At 31.9% G+C, this 17731-nt stretch overlaps 1 protein-coding gene across 1 annotated transcript in view; it reads left to right on the top strand.

Moving 5' to 3' along the window:
• Positions 1 to 15373, top strand: part of LOC148276245 (uncharacterized) — a 111522-nt gene extending 96149 nt beyond the window's left edge. The window contains exons 3-7 of the mRNA XM_088234538.1: positions 5561 to 5842; positions 9112 to 9431; positions 10056 to 11788; positions 12242 to 12414; positions 13247 to 15373. Of these exons, the coding sequence (XP_088090664.1) occupies positions 5561 to 5842; positions 9112 to 9431; positions 10056 to 11788; positions 12242 to 12414; positions 13247 to 13360 (2622 nt within the window). The 3' untranslated portion in view covers positions 13361 to 15373. The remainder of the gene's footprint in view (positions 1 to 5560; positions 5843 to 9111; positions 9432 to 10055; positions 11789 to 12241; positions 12415 to 13246) is intronic.
• The last annotated feature ends 2358 nt before the right edge of the window (positions 15374 to 17731 follow it).

Raw genomic sequence — 17731 nt, 5'->3', positions numbered from 1 at the left:
ATTTAAATGTTATGCGTAGTTTAATATATGGTTATTATAATCTATCTCTCCCGCTTTGTCCTATATATATGTTATTATATAAAACGTAATAATTTATTTCAATTTACTGTATTTTTTCTTTGTTAAAAATAAAATTATGGATTAACATGGGGGCATAAAGCCATTGTAAGTTCTTGAATATGTAAACTGTAAATTAATTTGAAATAAATTACATGGGTCGGAAAAATGCACAAGAGCTCTTGAGCAGTTTCTTGTACAATATTTTTTTTGACGAATCCTTGGCCATTTTATTTACTGTTTTACACGGGGCAGTTTTTGGGATTAAAAATTACGCGTAAGCATTCGCAGAATGTATTCGACGCCGTGATAGATAACGGGCAGTTTCACACTTGACAAAACAAGCTTTCTTGCGACATTGCGACTACTGACAACTAACAATAAATATTATTATTCTGCGATCAACAACCAACATCAGGAATCTACAATAACCGGGTTGTGATCTCGTGGCTATTGTCTCGGACTCACGGACCAGAGGTCCATGGTTCGAACCCCACTCTGTCACAACTGGATTCTCATTTTCTAAGTTAGTTTACTACGACTCCTTGAAAATGCCCCAAAAATTGAAATATTTAAGTAAATCTTGAAAATGAAAAAAGTTCGACTTTTAAATGAAATCATTGAAGTGTTTTATCGAACTTGTAAATTTGATATCGTAGAATAAACACATCGCACCTGAGCGATAAAAATGGCACAAATCCTAAATTAAAGTAGGCAGAAATGTTCTCGAATAATAATATATTCTCCATTAAAAACAAGATGGCAGAAGTGAATGAACTTGCGAATGAATGTTTATTAATAACGCGGGTGTGTGTGTAACTGCTGTCCTGTAAAAATGAGTTTTTTGAATTATGCCACTGTTATTCTTGAGGTGCAACATGTACTGTGTATACAAAAATAATTTCAATACATTTTTAAAATGTCTTTTTTTTAAATTTTGTTAAAAAAAAATATCCGCTTTTTTCTACAATTCTAAATTATGTGTTATCCTAAGTTGGGTCCGTTTTTTTAAAATGAAGAAAACAAGAAGACTCAATAAAAAAATACAATAAATTAATCGATAATAATATAATAATAACAATAATATCGAAAGAATATTAATAATATCAAAGAAATAATATAATAATATCGAAAGAAAATAATATGTGCATATTAATAATATCGAAAGAATTCAACATAAATTTTTACGTTTCGTAAATTTTAAATTGGGTATTTCAGTTGAACATATTAATTATACATACTTAAATAAATATTTAAATTTACACACATTAGAAACTAGAAGAAAATTATATGATTTGTTATTTTTGTTTAAAATATTAAATTCAATATTTGACTGTTCCGAACTGTTAAAACTAATTAACTTGCGAGTGCCAGGCCGGATTACTCGATTTAATAAACTCTTCTATATAAATGTATCTACAACTAACTACAGTGCACACTCGCCTATGAGGAGAATTCATGTGTTTGCCAACGAATACGCAAAATCCAAATTTAAATTCTTAAAAAATACTATGTTGTTTTGTATTGTATACCTTTTGTTAACTTATATCTGTATTCTTAATTATTATTTTTCTACATTCTTCTAATTTTAAGATTCTTTTAATATAACCGATAGGAAAAAATGAACTTCTGTTCTTTCTACTGGAATAAATGTATGCATGTACTATATGTAAGATTAGTTTTATATATTTTTATTTTCTTTTTCTTATTACTTCATTTTAAATTTTTTGCTACTTTTGTGTAAAATATGTCTGTTCTTTATATATAAATACACGTAAAACATGTAAAAGCCTACAAGGCGTTTAAATAAATGAATAAATAAATTAATGTATTCTTTTTAATTATTTTACAACAAATCAGTCATTAATTCTAGCATCTTCACTGTACGCTACGTAAATATCGCGAGCAGCTTTGGCAGCTTCATTCCGAATCGAATAAAATAATATGCGTAACATAAAATAAAATACGGCGGTCTCCGTGGTCTAGTGGTCAAGACGCTTGACTCACTCACGGAAGGTTCCGGGTTCGACTCCCGGTGAGAACACAAAAATTCAATGTGATTCTTCTCAAGCCTGGGTGTTTTGTGATGTAATGTAGGACTCGTCGCACATTATTCATTCGATGTGTATCAGTTAAATTTCAAAAAAAAATACAATTATATCAATTCTTGATTTGAATTTTAATAAAAAGGTTTCTAACTTTTTACTAAGCTCTTTATTGTACCATTTTTAATACAATTACAAGTTTTAAACAATTATTTTTTTATACTTACACACCCATACACACGCACCCTCTCCCTCATTCATTCCCACACGCACATGTATCCTCTCCCTCATTCACGCATACACACATTCACATACACATGAATACAACGTCACACAAATACAATTACTAAACTTCTTTTTTTATATATTATGTGTCATTATATTTACAGTGGATTTTTTTAATTGGCTTTAGCATTGTTAGGATTTTTCTACTTATTTTGTTTATGTAATAGCTGTAAAAATCCGAAATAAAATAAAAATAAAATAAAATAATTCACCACTGTAATTGGGCCTCGTGACCTGTTGTAGTACAAAAAAATAAATAAATAAATAAAAGCAACATAATATCTTGTAGAGAGAAAACTTTCTTTCGAATGGCGTATAACCTTTGCCATTTTGTTTTACTTTTGGTGCTCATAAAACAGACACAACTTAATACATTCAAACTTTTATTTTCAATTTTTCACAAACATCAAGGTGTGACCACACGCTATTCGTTATCTTAATAGGATTCGGTCGGTTTTTTGGGTAATTTCGTTACTGAGTGATTTATGGTGATTCTGTCGTCTGTACGAGCTTTTGTCACGTTATAGTACTCGCTTAGTATGGGCGCTTTTATGCTGCTTTTATGCTGCTTTTCCATTACAAGATTAAACTGTCACATTCTGATATTCTGCTATTTGCCCATCAAAGTGAGGTAAAATGAAATCGTTTTTTAAAAAACCTATTTGTGAAACAGTACTTTTTTCTTCCCTTCAAATTATTATTTGGTTTATTAAAAAATGGGTGTTTTATAAAAAAAATGTTTTAATTTTTTAAAAATATTTTAATTTTTTTATAACTTTTTTATAAAAAGTCCGTTTTAATATCTAAGTAATCATCATCATATCATTATTCGCACCTGATGAGGCATAAGGCACTGAATTGCAACCCCGAATGCAGGAAATCTCGATCATCTGTTAGGTACGTAAACCTAATTTGATCAGTATTACGCTTCAGGTGCTATGAAATATTGCATTGTAAAAATTGCAGATTTTAAATTTGCACTTGCATTTACGATCTGCATTGTGTATTGATTTAGTATTTTACAAAAAAATATACTAAAAAACCCAATCATGACGAAGAATTCTGGTTGTTAATGAAGTAACAAAAATACATTTTTTTTTCAAAAGTAAAAAAAAAATACCCTAGTTCCATACATGATTTTTTAAACTAAAGTAATGCATTTTTAAAAATGTTTTTTAACATAAAAAAACGAATAAATTACTATAGGTTTCATGGTTTACTAACCTCCTCCATTTTTACACTTCATTAAAAAATCACATTTTTTTCAACTCTGAAATTGCAGCTTTGCCCACGTCATCACACGCGGATGAAATCATAGTAACTAATTTAAACGTATACATACTCGTACATGCATTGAGACTAAAAATAATAATTTATTTATTTATTCATATTGTTTATCTTACTTACTATAATAAAAATATTGTGACCTTACTGGGGTTACCCGTGCCGAGGACACTTATACTTAATATATAACAATATACTTTTGATTAATTACTGTCACAATACAAATCAGTATGGCGGATAGAATGCCAATCCTTTTTTGAGTTCCACGTCATGAATAGGTTTAATCTACTTGAGGTACATTCGGTTTATTTATTATATTTTTAAAAAAGTATTAAACATTAGAATTCAGTACCTGTTCAATATTTCGCTTTCGTTTCAATATTTTTTTATTTAAATTTCATTGATAAACCCTTACGGGTTACATACATTTAACAAAATAGTTTTACTTTTAAAATTCGCATTCTACTGTTAATAATAATATTTTTAACATCTTTTGTAAAGGTTGTCTGAGTCTTTTGTTTAGTTTTGTCTGGTAGTTTATTGTATAATTTCAGTCCATGGTTTATTAGTCCCGATTGTCCTTTTCTCGTTTTAAAAGGTTGTATATGATATTTTTCTGATATTCTCGTATTGTGTTCATGTTCACTACAGTTTTTTTCAAGTTTTAATTCTTCGTCTACAATTACATCAGTGGCTAATTTATGAATAAATTTTAAGGATTCTAGTTTAAAGAATTCAGTTACATTTAATTGTTTAGTTTGTTTAAATAGTTCTTTAGTTGCTGTTAGATAGGGAAGGTCATATACTAACTTTAATATTTTATTTTGCTGTCTTTGTAGTCTGTTTATTTCAGGGAGTGCTTTAAACTATTATTTGTCGAATGAAGAACCGGCTCTATTTTTTATTATGTTTAATTTAACTAAGTATCCCTTCGCCACGGATACTGTTTATCAATAATTAATGTATTACGTCTAGAGTTGTATCGGATTTGGACAGAGTTATCCGGGTTTCGATTATGTTCATGAATAAATTATCCGCAAGGTTCCATTACCGGGTGTTTAGTAAGTAAATTAACATTCTCGGTATTCGGTATCGTATTGTAGTCCGGTTAGAATCACAAACGGTTTGCTACAGAACGGATCTGTTGGTTGTCGCGTCGTATCTAAGAGAGCATTGAAAACATTGTTTTTATAAACAGTTTAATAATTTATTTCATATTTTATTCAGAGTTCGAAGGATACGTATCATCAGTGTAAAGTACCGAACAGAATAATTTAGTCTGTTAAAATATCATGTTTTAAATTTTAAAAATAAAATTAGTAGGTACCGAGTAAATACCACATATCAATATCATTACTCTTTTTGACATTGATTCAATGAGGTTTTGGCATGTAGGCTTTTTTTCCACCCCGAAACCATGCCAGAATAGGAAAATATCACATACTACGAATACAGATAAAAATATATGAAATGGATTTAGAGTAATTAATTGTATTTTTAAAATCAATATGGATGTTGTGAAAAAATGTTTTCATACATAAATGTAAAAAAGAAGGTCAATAAAAACACGTTCGTAGAAAAACGCGACGTGTTTGGCCTTGGATGTTATGACGTCAAGTTTTGTGATATTGTTCTACACAAAATTTATATGGCAAGGACCAAATAAACATGAATAGTGACGTATTAGGGGCGTGGCCAATAGAATCACAGTTTTTGTGGAAATTCAAAATTACAAATAAATATCAAAAAATGTTTTTTTACTGGACAGTATTTCATTACTTTAAAAATGTTTTTAAATAAAGTGATATTTCCCTATTATAGGCAAAATGCGCTTTGCTCCAAATAAATATTTTAATAAATAAACAAACAAAAAATGCACATGTTTCCAGAGCTGCAGCAGCGGCAGCGGCGGCGGCGGTAGTTTGGAGGCCATGTTGCCCCCGGCGGGCGGAGCCTCCCTGTCGTCCCCCGAGAGCGCCTACTCCACGGGCTACTCCACGGACGGGACTTCGCCCGGCGCCGCGTGCCCCCCCGAGTACTACATCAACATCAGGACCGGCACCCACTACTTCCAGCAGGCTGCCGCCCTCGCCGCCGCCCCCACCCCAGCCCCCGCCCCGCGGCCCCAGGCAGCGGAGACTGCGCCGCCCACCACCAAGGAATTACCAAAGGTAATGAATAGACTAATCTAATGACGCTCAAAAGTCGATCGTCGATTTTTTTTTAAAAAAGGCTCTCAGATATCCCAGTGTTGAGTTGTTAGACGAATTCGGAATTTTAGGTATAAGGCAATGAAAATGTTCCAAAGTGATATTGTTTCCACACGTTAAACATTAGAGCATTAAATTATACCCAAAATGAAAAATGATTTCAATAAAAACGAACCACTTTGAAGGTCGTCACTAGTTCTCCCGAATCAGCCAATTATAGAGAGTTGTAATGAATCTCCAATTTACGGGAAGCCAATTCACCAATCGTCAGAATTCATCGAAGAAAACGTGTGACGTCACACGCGTTTCGTAATTTAAAAATTACCAAACTTTGAAAAATCACTGCGCTAATAAACAAAAAATAAAAAATACGGAACTTTCTCACTGTATATTTACATCAGCAATGTTTTGAGTATGTCCAAAGTTTGTAGACAAGCTGGATTTAACTGCATAGGGAGTTAGTAATTTACAAATTTACTGCAACAGGGAGGGTTGTCTACTTGGTGAAATAATTAAACCAGATGAATCTCACCCACATAAATAAAGGTTTTAGCTCTTTTACTTCACAAAATTCATTCGACGAAAGAGTTGAGTAAATGTGGGTGTTTAAACATATACATAATCATGAATATTACACAGTGTGTAAAGTGGCCCCTTAAACCACTTATGACCATAAGCCCTAAGCCAAGACTTCCATATTTCCTTCTCAAACGTGTTTTCCTTCTCTGTTGCAACAAATTTCAATCTTGACACCTTCTAAGCGAGGGAAATCCATCCTTGTCTACAAACATTTGGAAATTATCAAAATACTGTTTTTTGGTGCAACTTACCCTAAGGGACAAAAACGCAGCATTTATATAACTTTTTTTAACATATTTTTTTGGTCGGAACAACCGGCTAGCATTTAAAAAAAGAAATATCCATCTTCTTCTTAGTTTTTTTGGCTTTTTTCACCCCTAACTGCGGTGTTCTAGCCAGTGTCAAGTTTAAGATATCTTATTTAAATATTTACACATGTGTTAGTACTATACATACAAGTTAGTGTGTTAGTATTTAATATTGCATACACTTTACATAATATATAACTTATTTACAACTTAATTCCATATATAACTACATATTTATTGGGTGGGGACAAGAGAGTTTAAATATTATTGGGTAATGGGACGCTGATTTTGGAGAAATATCCATCTCTTTTATGAGTAAGTAAATATAAACCCTGTGCATTTTAAGCAAGGTAAATAATAATGAAACTTCCATAAAAACACATACTAAATATAATACTTATTTTAAAAATACTAGTTAAGTGCACAAATATTATATTCATTGGTTGACCTGTGAAATCATCGGTCAAGCATTTCTAAGACACAAAACATATTCATAAATTTATTATGATATTTTATGGTGCTAATGACTAAAACACGCGTCCTACTTATATTAATACATTTTTCCATTCGTCATTCACTTAGCTAATAGAACTGCTAAAACAAAAAGGTAGTACTGATTATTTGCATTCTATGTTAGGATTTGTGAAATATTTGTTCTTAGTGCTAATCGGTGCTAATTTTAATGTGTACTAAGAGGTACGTTTGGATGCAAACCGCTTCGGGTGGCCGGAAGGTATTGCTTTCTGTTTTCATTTTTCATCATTTATCTCTGATTTAATCTTTTTTTATTCATTTAAATCCCTAAATGCAATAAACTCGTATAATAATATGCAAATGTAGACTATTAAAGCGGTAGTCTCATAAAAATTGTGTACTTAAAATCAAAATTAAATAAGTAAATATTAAACAAAAATAATCATTTTCTGAGGCAGTTCTGATAAAAAAATATGCTTAAAATATAATATTCATACTTACTTTTCGACATTACGTCTCTTGAAATTTAGACTAAATTCAGGTTTATTGGTACTCATGTAAAGACGACGCATTGAAGTTTTTTTTTTAATATGATAAATTAATATGGGATAATATATTTGTTTAATAGTTTGGTATTTCAAAAGAAATGCAAGCATTTTAAATCATACAAATTTTGTAGTATTTTTCTAAAATTTAAGGTAAAAATATTCCTTCAATAGTCGTAAAAAAAAAATTGTTAAAATCATTGTTTTGGTCTTATTTTTTTTAATGGCGCAATTTCGAAAAAAACATCGTTTTAAAATGGCGAAATCGTATGATTTCTTTACTTGTTATTAATCTACAGTCACACTTTTGTACAAGAAACAGAAAAAAAATGTACGAAAAAATATTTCACTTCATCTTGTAAATTCTCGACTTTGTTTATTCAAAATACTTTTAGCAATTTTTTTTTTCAATTCATAAATTAGTTGGAAATTGCTACTCAATTAAAGCGCTTTCCACATTTTCATTCCCCGTTTTGACAGGGTCTTCCTATCGATTTTAGTTCATACTAAAATAAACATTTCTTTTTGTCATCAAACGAACTACTTTTTAAAATTTCAATTCCATTAATCGCAATTTCAATTGAATTTAATTATACTGCTTTTATTGCCCCTTTCACTGTGATTTCTTCTTCATCATCTTTTAAGAGAGCCTAAGGTCTGTGTTACAGAAAACTGGTTGTTCTCCTGAGATGAGAAGTTCCTTCATCTCTGGGGTGGTCTTGCAGGCGGACGTTGTCCAGATGGGATTTCAGTAGCTGCAGTGTACAAAAGTCTGTCACTGCTCATTATGTCCACATGGTCCCTCCAGTATCTTCTTCTGGATCTGCTCCATCGTGCGATATCCTCTACTTCACACGTATCTCTAATTACAGTATTACGAATTCGGTCTCGGAGTGTTTTTCCAGTAATCGACCTTAAGACCTTTATTGCAGCCGTTCTGAGAAGCCCTTTGATACAAACAGTGTAAGCCCGCACTTCCGTCATGATGGGTCTTATACATGCCTTGTATATTCTGACCTTACTATCAGCACGCATATGTTTATTTTTCCATATTACATTCCTTAGACACCCCGACATAGTTTGATATTTGTTGACCTGTTCTCGGATTTCAATATACAAATTGTTATGACTTGAGATTTCTACTCCTAGATATCTGAATTTCATGACCACTGGCTTGTTATTGATAGTCAGCCTACACTTTATAGGTTGTCTAGATACTGTAAGATGTTTTGTTTTGCTGACTGATATTGACATGTTTAGCCTTTGTGATACTACTGAGATTAAATTGCGTAAATCAGTCACTGTTATTTTGTTTGAATTTTAGCGCTGCATACCTCCTGGCCACCGCCGATCAGAGTCCTGCGATGTTGGGCGTCCTCGCATCGGTCCCCCCACCCTGCCCCAGCCCCCGCCGCCAACTGTCCCTCCCCCCGCAGCCCTGGCCAGCCCGTCCCCCCGTCAGAGGAGCCGCATCAGGACCAACCCCTGGCTGGGGACATCCCCCGCCCCCAAGAGTGGAGCTGAAGACTCCTGCAATGGAAGCACTAGTTCTTCCACTCGGATCAGTGGACCTGATGGGAAACTGCAACCAAAAAAAGGCATCCTTGGGCTACGAAGAGAAGCGAGTCCGGTTGTTCGCAGCCCGTGAGTATTTGTTAGAAAAATGTATTTTACAACATCCAATCATACTACTAAATATCAGATAGCTCTTCTTCTCTTTTTTTGTGGCTTTATTCACCTCGCGGCTGAGGTGTTCTTGCCAGTGTCATGTTTTTTTTTATACATATATACACATTTTTATGTTAGTAAGTTTTATAAATGTGTTTAAATAAATGTGTAAAAAAGTTGTAATAAAGTATCTAATATTACACTGTCTAAAACATATTTACAACTTAATTCCCATTAATTACAGGACATTTACATAAAATCATAAACAGGTTTATTAGGTGAGGGCGGGAGAGTTATGATATTGGTAGGGAGTGGAATGTTAATATTGGAGAGGTCTGAAAGAAATTCAGAATAACAATTGTTTATCAGGCATCCAAAATAATGTGGTTAGTATCTTCCTTCTCAAGCTGACATTTGCACATGGCAATCAGAGAGCTCAATTTTACTAAACCAAAATTATCCCCAAAAGTAATATCCATTACATTTTTCAAAGAACACCAGGCACACCTTTTTTAAACACACATACAATTCATATGAACAAAAGTTATGAGTCTATTTATTACCACAAATGAATTCAACAAACATTTTCATTCTTTTAAGGGTTCCTTCTGTTACCTGGTCTCCACGAAGGCTGGGAGTAGCAGTATCATCTAGCTCTTCAGGCAGTCAGCGATCTAGCGATGATGATCTCACACTCCACGAAATGATGGGAAAATATGATGAGAGCTATGTATATGAGCGAGAAACAGATATCCTTTCTGATAGTGACCCCACCGACTGTGAGGACTGCGGAGATACTGATGCTGATACTGGCCAAGATGGAGGAGATGAACAAGATCCTGACGATTTAGACTTTATTGATAAGGATTCCTTCCAAGATCTAAATCTAAGTGACTCTGAAAGAGGACCTCGACGTTTGGGTCATTCGAATTACTATCATTTCCCAAATGAGTTGTCAAGAAAACTATCTAGGCATAGAGATAATAGTGCACGACGATCCACTAGTGGATCTAAGAAAAATACGAAACCTCGGGCTCCGAGGAGGCGCCGCCCTCGGGACCCAGCGACACGTAGTCTCGGTGGAACTCCAGTTAGCCACAGAAGAAAGCCTTTAGACGATATATCAGAGATCCGCAGTCATCAGTCTCCTGTACGAATGTCTGTCCAACGAACTCTTGTTATTCAAGATACAAGACTAGATGCCTTGAAACGTAGATCAAACTCCGTAAGCTATGTTTCACGTAGCTGTGCCCTCAAACAAACTGTCTCAAATGGTAATTACCTATCAAATTTCGATTCAGAGATAGCTCTAATAGAAGCTGATAAGGAAGCCGATAAAAAATATAAAGAACTCATATTAGAGGCAGAACATATTCTGGTAACAATGAAGGCAAGCACTCCTATTTTGGGCTCTCCAAGACGTATTCTAAATAATCCACCCCCTAATAAAAGAGTGGAGTTGTTAAGGAATGGAGAGTGTGACTTGAATCCTAAACGTGGGGGAGACTCTGTTCCTGGAAGTCCTAAACTTTGTGGATCCCCTAGATTTAGTCCTAAGAAAAACCATATCACCAATTTTATGCAAATTAATTCTCCAGAACTCAGTCGTCGAGAACCAAATCCAAGTGTAAATGAAAACATATTTTCTAGTCCAAAAAAGCTTTTAGTTCATTCGCCAATAGTTCAAAAAAGTATAATGACTAAAAACGTTGAATCTAGTCGACCGAATAATGTCAAGTGTCCTAATTCCCCAAGAATGCATAGAAGGAACTTAAATCTCCCTGGTCCAGCGAGAAACTTGATGTCGAGTATTAAGCCTGGCTCACCAATTCTACAAATCAATGGGCGGAACATTCATTCTAATTCTCCTTTGTGCCGTCCTCGAACTCCTCAACCAGTTTCACAAGTTCTCCACATTGACGATGATAGTGATGAGTCGACTGAAAAAGAACAATCCATTGTACATAAAAATATTAACAGTTCCACATTTAACAAAAGTCCTAAAAAACAAGCTTTTTTTAACAGGAACTCTCCACACAAGGCTCATGCACATAACGGACACGATAATGTCATTGCTACTTCTAGTTCGTCAGATGGTGATGTAGATCCAGCCAAAAAAGATTCCAACGACAAAAGACCTCCACTGTTAACGTTTCGTTCAATAGATATTGGACATAGAGTTCCAGATTCATCTTATTGTCCACAAAGTGAACCTGTCAAGAGAAAAGTGTACTCTGGGAGTGCTACATTTGACCGACTGCAAAAATCTTTAGATTCTCATCATCTTGTAAGACAAAAATCCGATGGAGAAACATCTACAGTTGATGATCAAGGTAATATAACCCCTTTAAATTGAAAATGTTTTATTTTATTTCATTTAGTTTCTCTTTCTGTAAGTTGTGTTATCATATTTTAAGTTTGTAAAGTAAAAATATCATCATAATTTACAATCTGTAGATTTTAAACAATCACATCAGTATTTACACTTAAAGCTTTGCTTCACTTTAAAAGGGCTTTAAATTACCATAGATTAATATAAATTTATACAGATTTTGCATTTCAACAGCCATAAAACGGATAATTTTGTCGCACATTTCTATTACAAGACTAGAAAAATACATGTTTACTATAATATAAGACAAAAAAAGGAGATAACAATTGGTTTTTTTTACGCTTTTAACTAACTAACTACTATTCAGTATTTGATTGATTTGTGGATTCCATTATATCTTAGTGATATGTGATGTAAGTAATCACATTTTTGCACTGCATGACAATTGAAGTAGAGCTCTTATTGTTGTTGCAAGGAACTGATGAATGTCGAGCTGGTCTTCGTGAGAAGGTGGCTCGCTTGAGGGCGGAGAGGCTGGATGCCGAGGAACGTTCCCGTCATAGAAGTGACTTACTGCAGCAGCAACAGGGACAATTTCAGAAACAACTTACCCTTTTCAGAAGACAGGTAAATTACTTTTTACAGTTTTTAATAATTTCCCCTATGAATCTAAGATAATGTCATTTGAATAAACAACATAAATGTTCCCTATTCAAATTAACAAAATAATGAAAAACAATGAAGACACCCACCCCTTTCCCGAAACTGTTCATAAAGACTAGTTATTTCCCATATTCACTGTCAATTTTTAAAATTAATTTAGTAAAAATTTAATATTCCTTTTCAACCAAACTGCAAAAATAAATTATTGAAATATTAAAAGCTTGAATTGCACCTCTCACTGCAGTGTTGTCAATTTATAATCAATCAAATACACATGGTTAGTACATTGACCATGTTTTAGTTTCTCTGTGTGACAGTAAAGGAATGCAGTTTTAGTTCCAAATTAGGACCGGGGCCATACTTACCAGACCTTGCTTCAAACGGAAGAAAAACGTTGTAATACGAGCAAAGTAAACAACCATAAAAAACCCCTATTTATCTAGAATAATGTTTCATTATGCAATTTGGGATGGTTAAAACAAGCTTAACTGTCACAAATTGAGAGTTAAATAGGTGTCATTAGTGACCGTTTGTTTAGTGCAAAAACCAAGCAAAAGGTTTCAGGTTCGATTCCCGACTTGGTTGACATGAAACATTCATTCAAAAAAGTGTTTTTAGACCAGAATATTGACTGATCATCCTATTTTCCAGTCTTGGTGAACCAAAGCGTGCCTTATGGACTATTAGGTGTGGAAAGGGAATGGTGATGATTAACAACGAATATAGAGGTGCCACTGAATGTTATTTTGCCAAATGGTACTTCTGTTTTAATTAATCGATTGAAATTGATTTCCAGATGCTGCTTCAAACCATAGAAGGTCTGAAGAAAAGCCTCGAAGACCAATCGGCATCGCTGAAACAAACATATAATGGGAACGAAGTGAAGAAAAAAAACATTGAATCATTTTAAGTTTGTGAAGTGAAACAAATAAAATTTGTTAATAAGTATTGAGATTATTGAAATTTTCGTACACATTTTTTAATTTTAAAGACTCCCATTAAAGTAACCAGTGTATTTCATAAGACGTAGTTGTCTGTAAATTATTTAACTCATACGTATTAGTATAATTTTTAGCTTTGTAATAGTAGATTTGAAAATAATATTAATTTTTAGATGAATTATAAAAATACTTGTAGATTTTTCAAACAACTTAGATTGTAATGTAATATTTATATTTTTCGGAAGCCTGTACTTAATTTTGTTAACTTATTTTAATATTTTTATCATTCCTAATATGGTTTGAAATAACAGTATAATGGTTGTGATTTATGTACTAAGAAAAATTAGTTATCAATTTAATTTTATATTATTTATTGTGATATCTTCTCAGGTGCATTATATACTTTTTATTATTTAATTTAGACACAACATGTGACTATTACTTCTAATTGTCATTGTAATCCAAAAAACCAAATAATTTATATATGTATATATGAATAATTCAACAATTTTACCACATGCTTATAATATAATATATCGCACCCCCAATGTAAGACTATTACAACTTAAATTATGAAAGGGTTTGAAAAATAATTTGTTTACCTGGTAAATTAATATTTTCATCTTAGTCAAATGGTCAACGCGTCTTCCTACCATGCAAGAGGTCTCGGGTTCAATCCCGCAAATGGTTGATACCAAATATTATAAAGGTGTTTTACACTGAAATATTTTGTAGTCCTATTACTGGCACCTGAAGCGTAAGACTGATCAAGTTACCTTCATCTTACAAAAATGATACGTTACGGTTGGTGTACCACTCCCACATCATTAAGTTTAAAAAGGGAATTATGAATGAATGAAATGAATATCACAAATCTAAATTAAATAAATTATTTTGAATAGTAATTCAGAAAGCGTTGCCTTGAGTTTTTTAATCATTCGAGTATACCTTCACTATAACAACATCTACTTTCATTCTGATACTAGGCAAGTGCCAGAAGATAGGGCAATCATTTAAGACTATGCTATTTTTATAGTTGTAATAAACAACATGGAAAGAACTTTTTTATACATTTAAGATGTTACTTAAAGTTGTAATTTTAAGAACTTTTCAAAATTTTCACCACAAATATCTCTAAATAGCATTTTAACAGTACATTGGGTGCGAGATATATATTATATCGCTGTGCATACTTTAAAATATTATCATACATAATCAAATTTCAATTTAAGCAGAGTAATATTGTAAAGATCGTAGTAATTGGTCATGTTTATTTTACGCATTATACTAAACTTCGATATAAATATATCGTTAGTAATACTACAAACCATGTAACTATCAACTGAGTTTTTTTCAGTTTCAATTGAGGGAACCTAAAGAGCGTCCTGTTACTACATATTTCTTATGATTTTGATCAACCGAAAATTCCGCTAGAGTATCAAAAAGACTATAATGATAGTCTTTCTGATTCTGACAATGAATAATGATTTTGAGATAAAATACCAATAATTTAAAACTAACGGTTCTCAGACCCTGCAACAAACTTATTGCAGTAAAGAAATATAATAAAATAGGTTATGCGGTATTGCGGTATCACCGAAGATATTACATTTTTGAAGAAAAAAAGAACAATAGACAGCAGATTATTGATTTCATTACAGTAATCAGTGGGTCTATAATCTTCCCTTAAACATTTGCAATGCTAAACCATGTACATTGGAGTAAGTACGATGATTTCCACAGGATTTTTATTTATTATGTGACAATACATCAACATTATTTAACTACGGTAAAACATGTTAAATTTTATCATATTTTTATTATTTATTTATTTGTACCATAGAATTAAGAATAATCCAGAAGGAGCGTAGAATCATATTTGAATACATCGGACTGTGTCCAATAATTCCCCGACTCCGACTTACTTTCGCCGCGGGTATTCGTGAAGTCACCGGGTAATGTTGCTTGATGAAAAATAAAAATCATAGTACAAATGTAAGGTAAAAAAAAAGTAATCTGTTTATTTCTCTAAAATTTTAATGTGCACGCGGAAACATTGATTGACACAACAGAGTAGATAAGTAAAGGGTCATTTAATAAGAGTAATTGAATTAATGAACTTTGAACTTAAAATATAAAACAAATTTTATTTGACATAAAACGGATATTTTTATATCATGTTAAATAATATTTGATGTTTTAAAAATAATTTCGTTCAAATGTCCCCCACGGCGTTGTTTAATCCGAGGTCTAATTTTCATTAGTTCTTTTATTAGATGAGCAAAGTAGGGTAAAAAAAATTTTATCCTGGCAACACTAACGAAATTTCCATTTTGTTTTTTTGACAATCTGACAGATGGAAAAATAATTCAATTTTTAAGTAATGCATTTGTTATATACACATTCATTTGCAAATTAAAGATGAAATGTAATCACCGCAATGGATGCAATCGCATCCTGTTTCTTTAAGATCCTAGCAGTATTTCTAAACTTTAAAAGGACACAACACGGCATAGTTGAATTCAAATCAGGATTTGCATACTGAGCGACGTCTACAATGAAACTAATTGGTCAAAACGTAAACCTACTCATTTATGAGTAGTTGAGTCGCCTTCTGTTTGATGTGCGTATGCGGTTTCTGGACTATTCTTAATTCTGTGATTTGTACATTATGTACTTCTCATAAATTCAAAATGACATTAGAGATACTAAAATATTGCACTGTCCCATGATTATAATATTATGCTATACCATATTCTATATAGTCATTTGATGAAATTTTTATCTCTGCATTAATTTAATTTTTGATATATATTTCAAATAACTACATTTGATTTCAAATGAGATTTTACAAATAAATTTACATGCCTGTTTTCAAACAGTATTTCAATACATACACATTTTACAAGTTTTTACTTACCTATGGGCTTTGTTATTTTACTTTATTTTACATGGCTTCTCAATAAAATAAAACATTGTATTCAAACTCAAATAAATATATACAGATTTAGTAGTAAATACATAAAAATAGTATGTTGTATCTTCAAAAAGTAGTAATACTATACATTTGTTTACTCGGTCGATAAGAAATCTTAGTGAATCTTGATTCTTGATTGATGTAGAATGTTCATATTAGTCGCAAAATTGCGTAGTGTAACTACATTAATTTATAGTCAAAAGTAGTAAATAGTATAGTCAATATCATTCCATGTTATTTGTAGAAAATAATATTTTAGTCAAACAAAACATTAACTTCCATTTTTAAAAATATGTTAACAAAAATCATGAAGCTGTAACGAGTTCAGTAAAATGTAAACTTTTACATTCATTGTCAATGTTTATGAAACATTGTATTTTAAACAAGAACATATACAATTGTCTGCTATAACATTATCCTCAGAATATTTTAATTTGTAATAAATTATAGAATAACTATTTATCTGTATTATTGGTGTAGCGTATTATGCATTTAGGCAAATGATATTTTTTTTTTTAGATTGTTAATTAAAACATAACATCTGATTATTAAGAACTAATTATTGAGAACTAAATAAACACTGATAGTGAAAAACTAGATTACTTTTGTACTGCAGTAACTTTTAGCGATAGGCTTAATTTATTGATAAATTTTCATTTTCATTGCATTTAATGTTAACTTTCTGGGAGTCTTTTACTAAAATGTCTTATGAATTTTAAGAATATGTTATTAAATTTGTAACATTGGATGCAGGGTTTCTGATACTGTTTGTTTTAATGCAATTATTGAGTTTTATGTATGATTATTTTATCTGTTAAAAATAAAATAGTCATTTTTATTTAGATTTACACATGCAATTTATAGAAAGCAAATCTGATGATTATATAATATCATAAATGTATAACTGTCTTGTGGCAACTTAACTTTCGGTATTAGCTATAATTTCTACCTCTATATTGAAATTGACAACCGGTATCGCTTCTTTATAGCTTGGTGTTCATTGCTCCATAGACGAATTTTCTTAAACATTGTGTTCACAAGGAAACATAAACTTTGAATTGCATAATATCATAATAATATTTTTATATACCAAGTGCAATGACTATTCCAAATTAACGTATTCAGTTTCTGATATCTGTACATGCCTGTAAGAAGTTCTACATCTCAACAGTTTTCTGCGGCTCCTCCTGGTTCAACACCGGCTTTTTATTCTGTGTTTGTTATGAATACACATTGCATAATGTTTAACATTATCTTTTATAGTGACAGGCACCAGATCACTAAATATTGCAAGTGAAAAAATAAATTGTTACACTAATGTACTACCTAATCGGTAGTATAATAACTTGAACATACAAATGAA

This window comes from Micrasema longulum, unplaced genomic scaffold, assembly GCF_059751315.1.
Source record: "Micrasema longulum isolate JH-2025_06_02 unplaced genomic scaffold, ASM5975131v1 h1tg001255l, whole genome shotgun sequence".
In the NCBI taxonomy this organism is placed as follows: Eukaryota; Metazoa; Arthropoda; class Insecta; order Trichoptera; family Brachycentridae; genus Micrasema; species Micrasema longulum.
The sequence above is the reverse complement of the archived record's forward strand: the minus strand, read 5'-3'. Positions and strand labels throughout refer to the sequence as shown.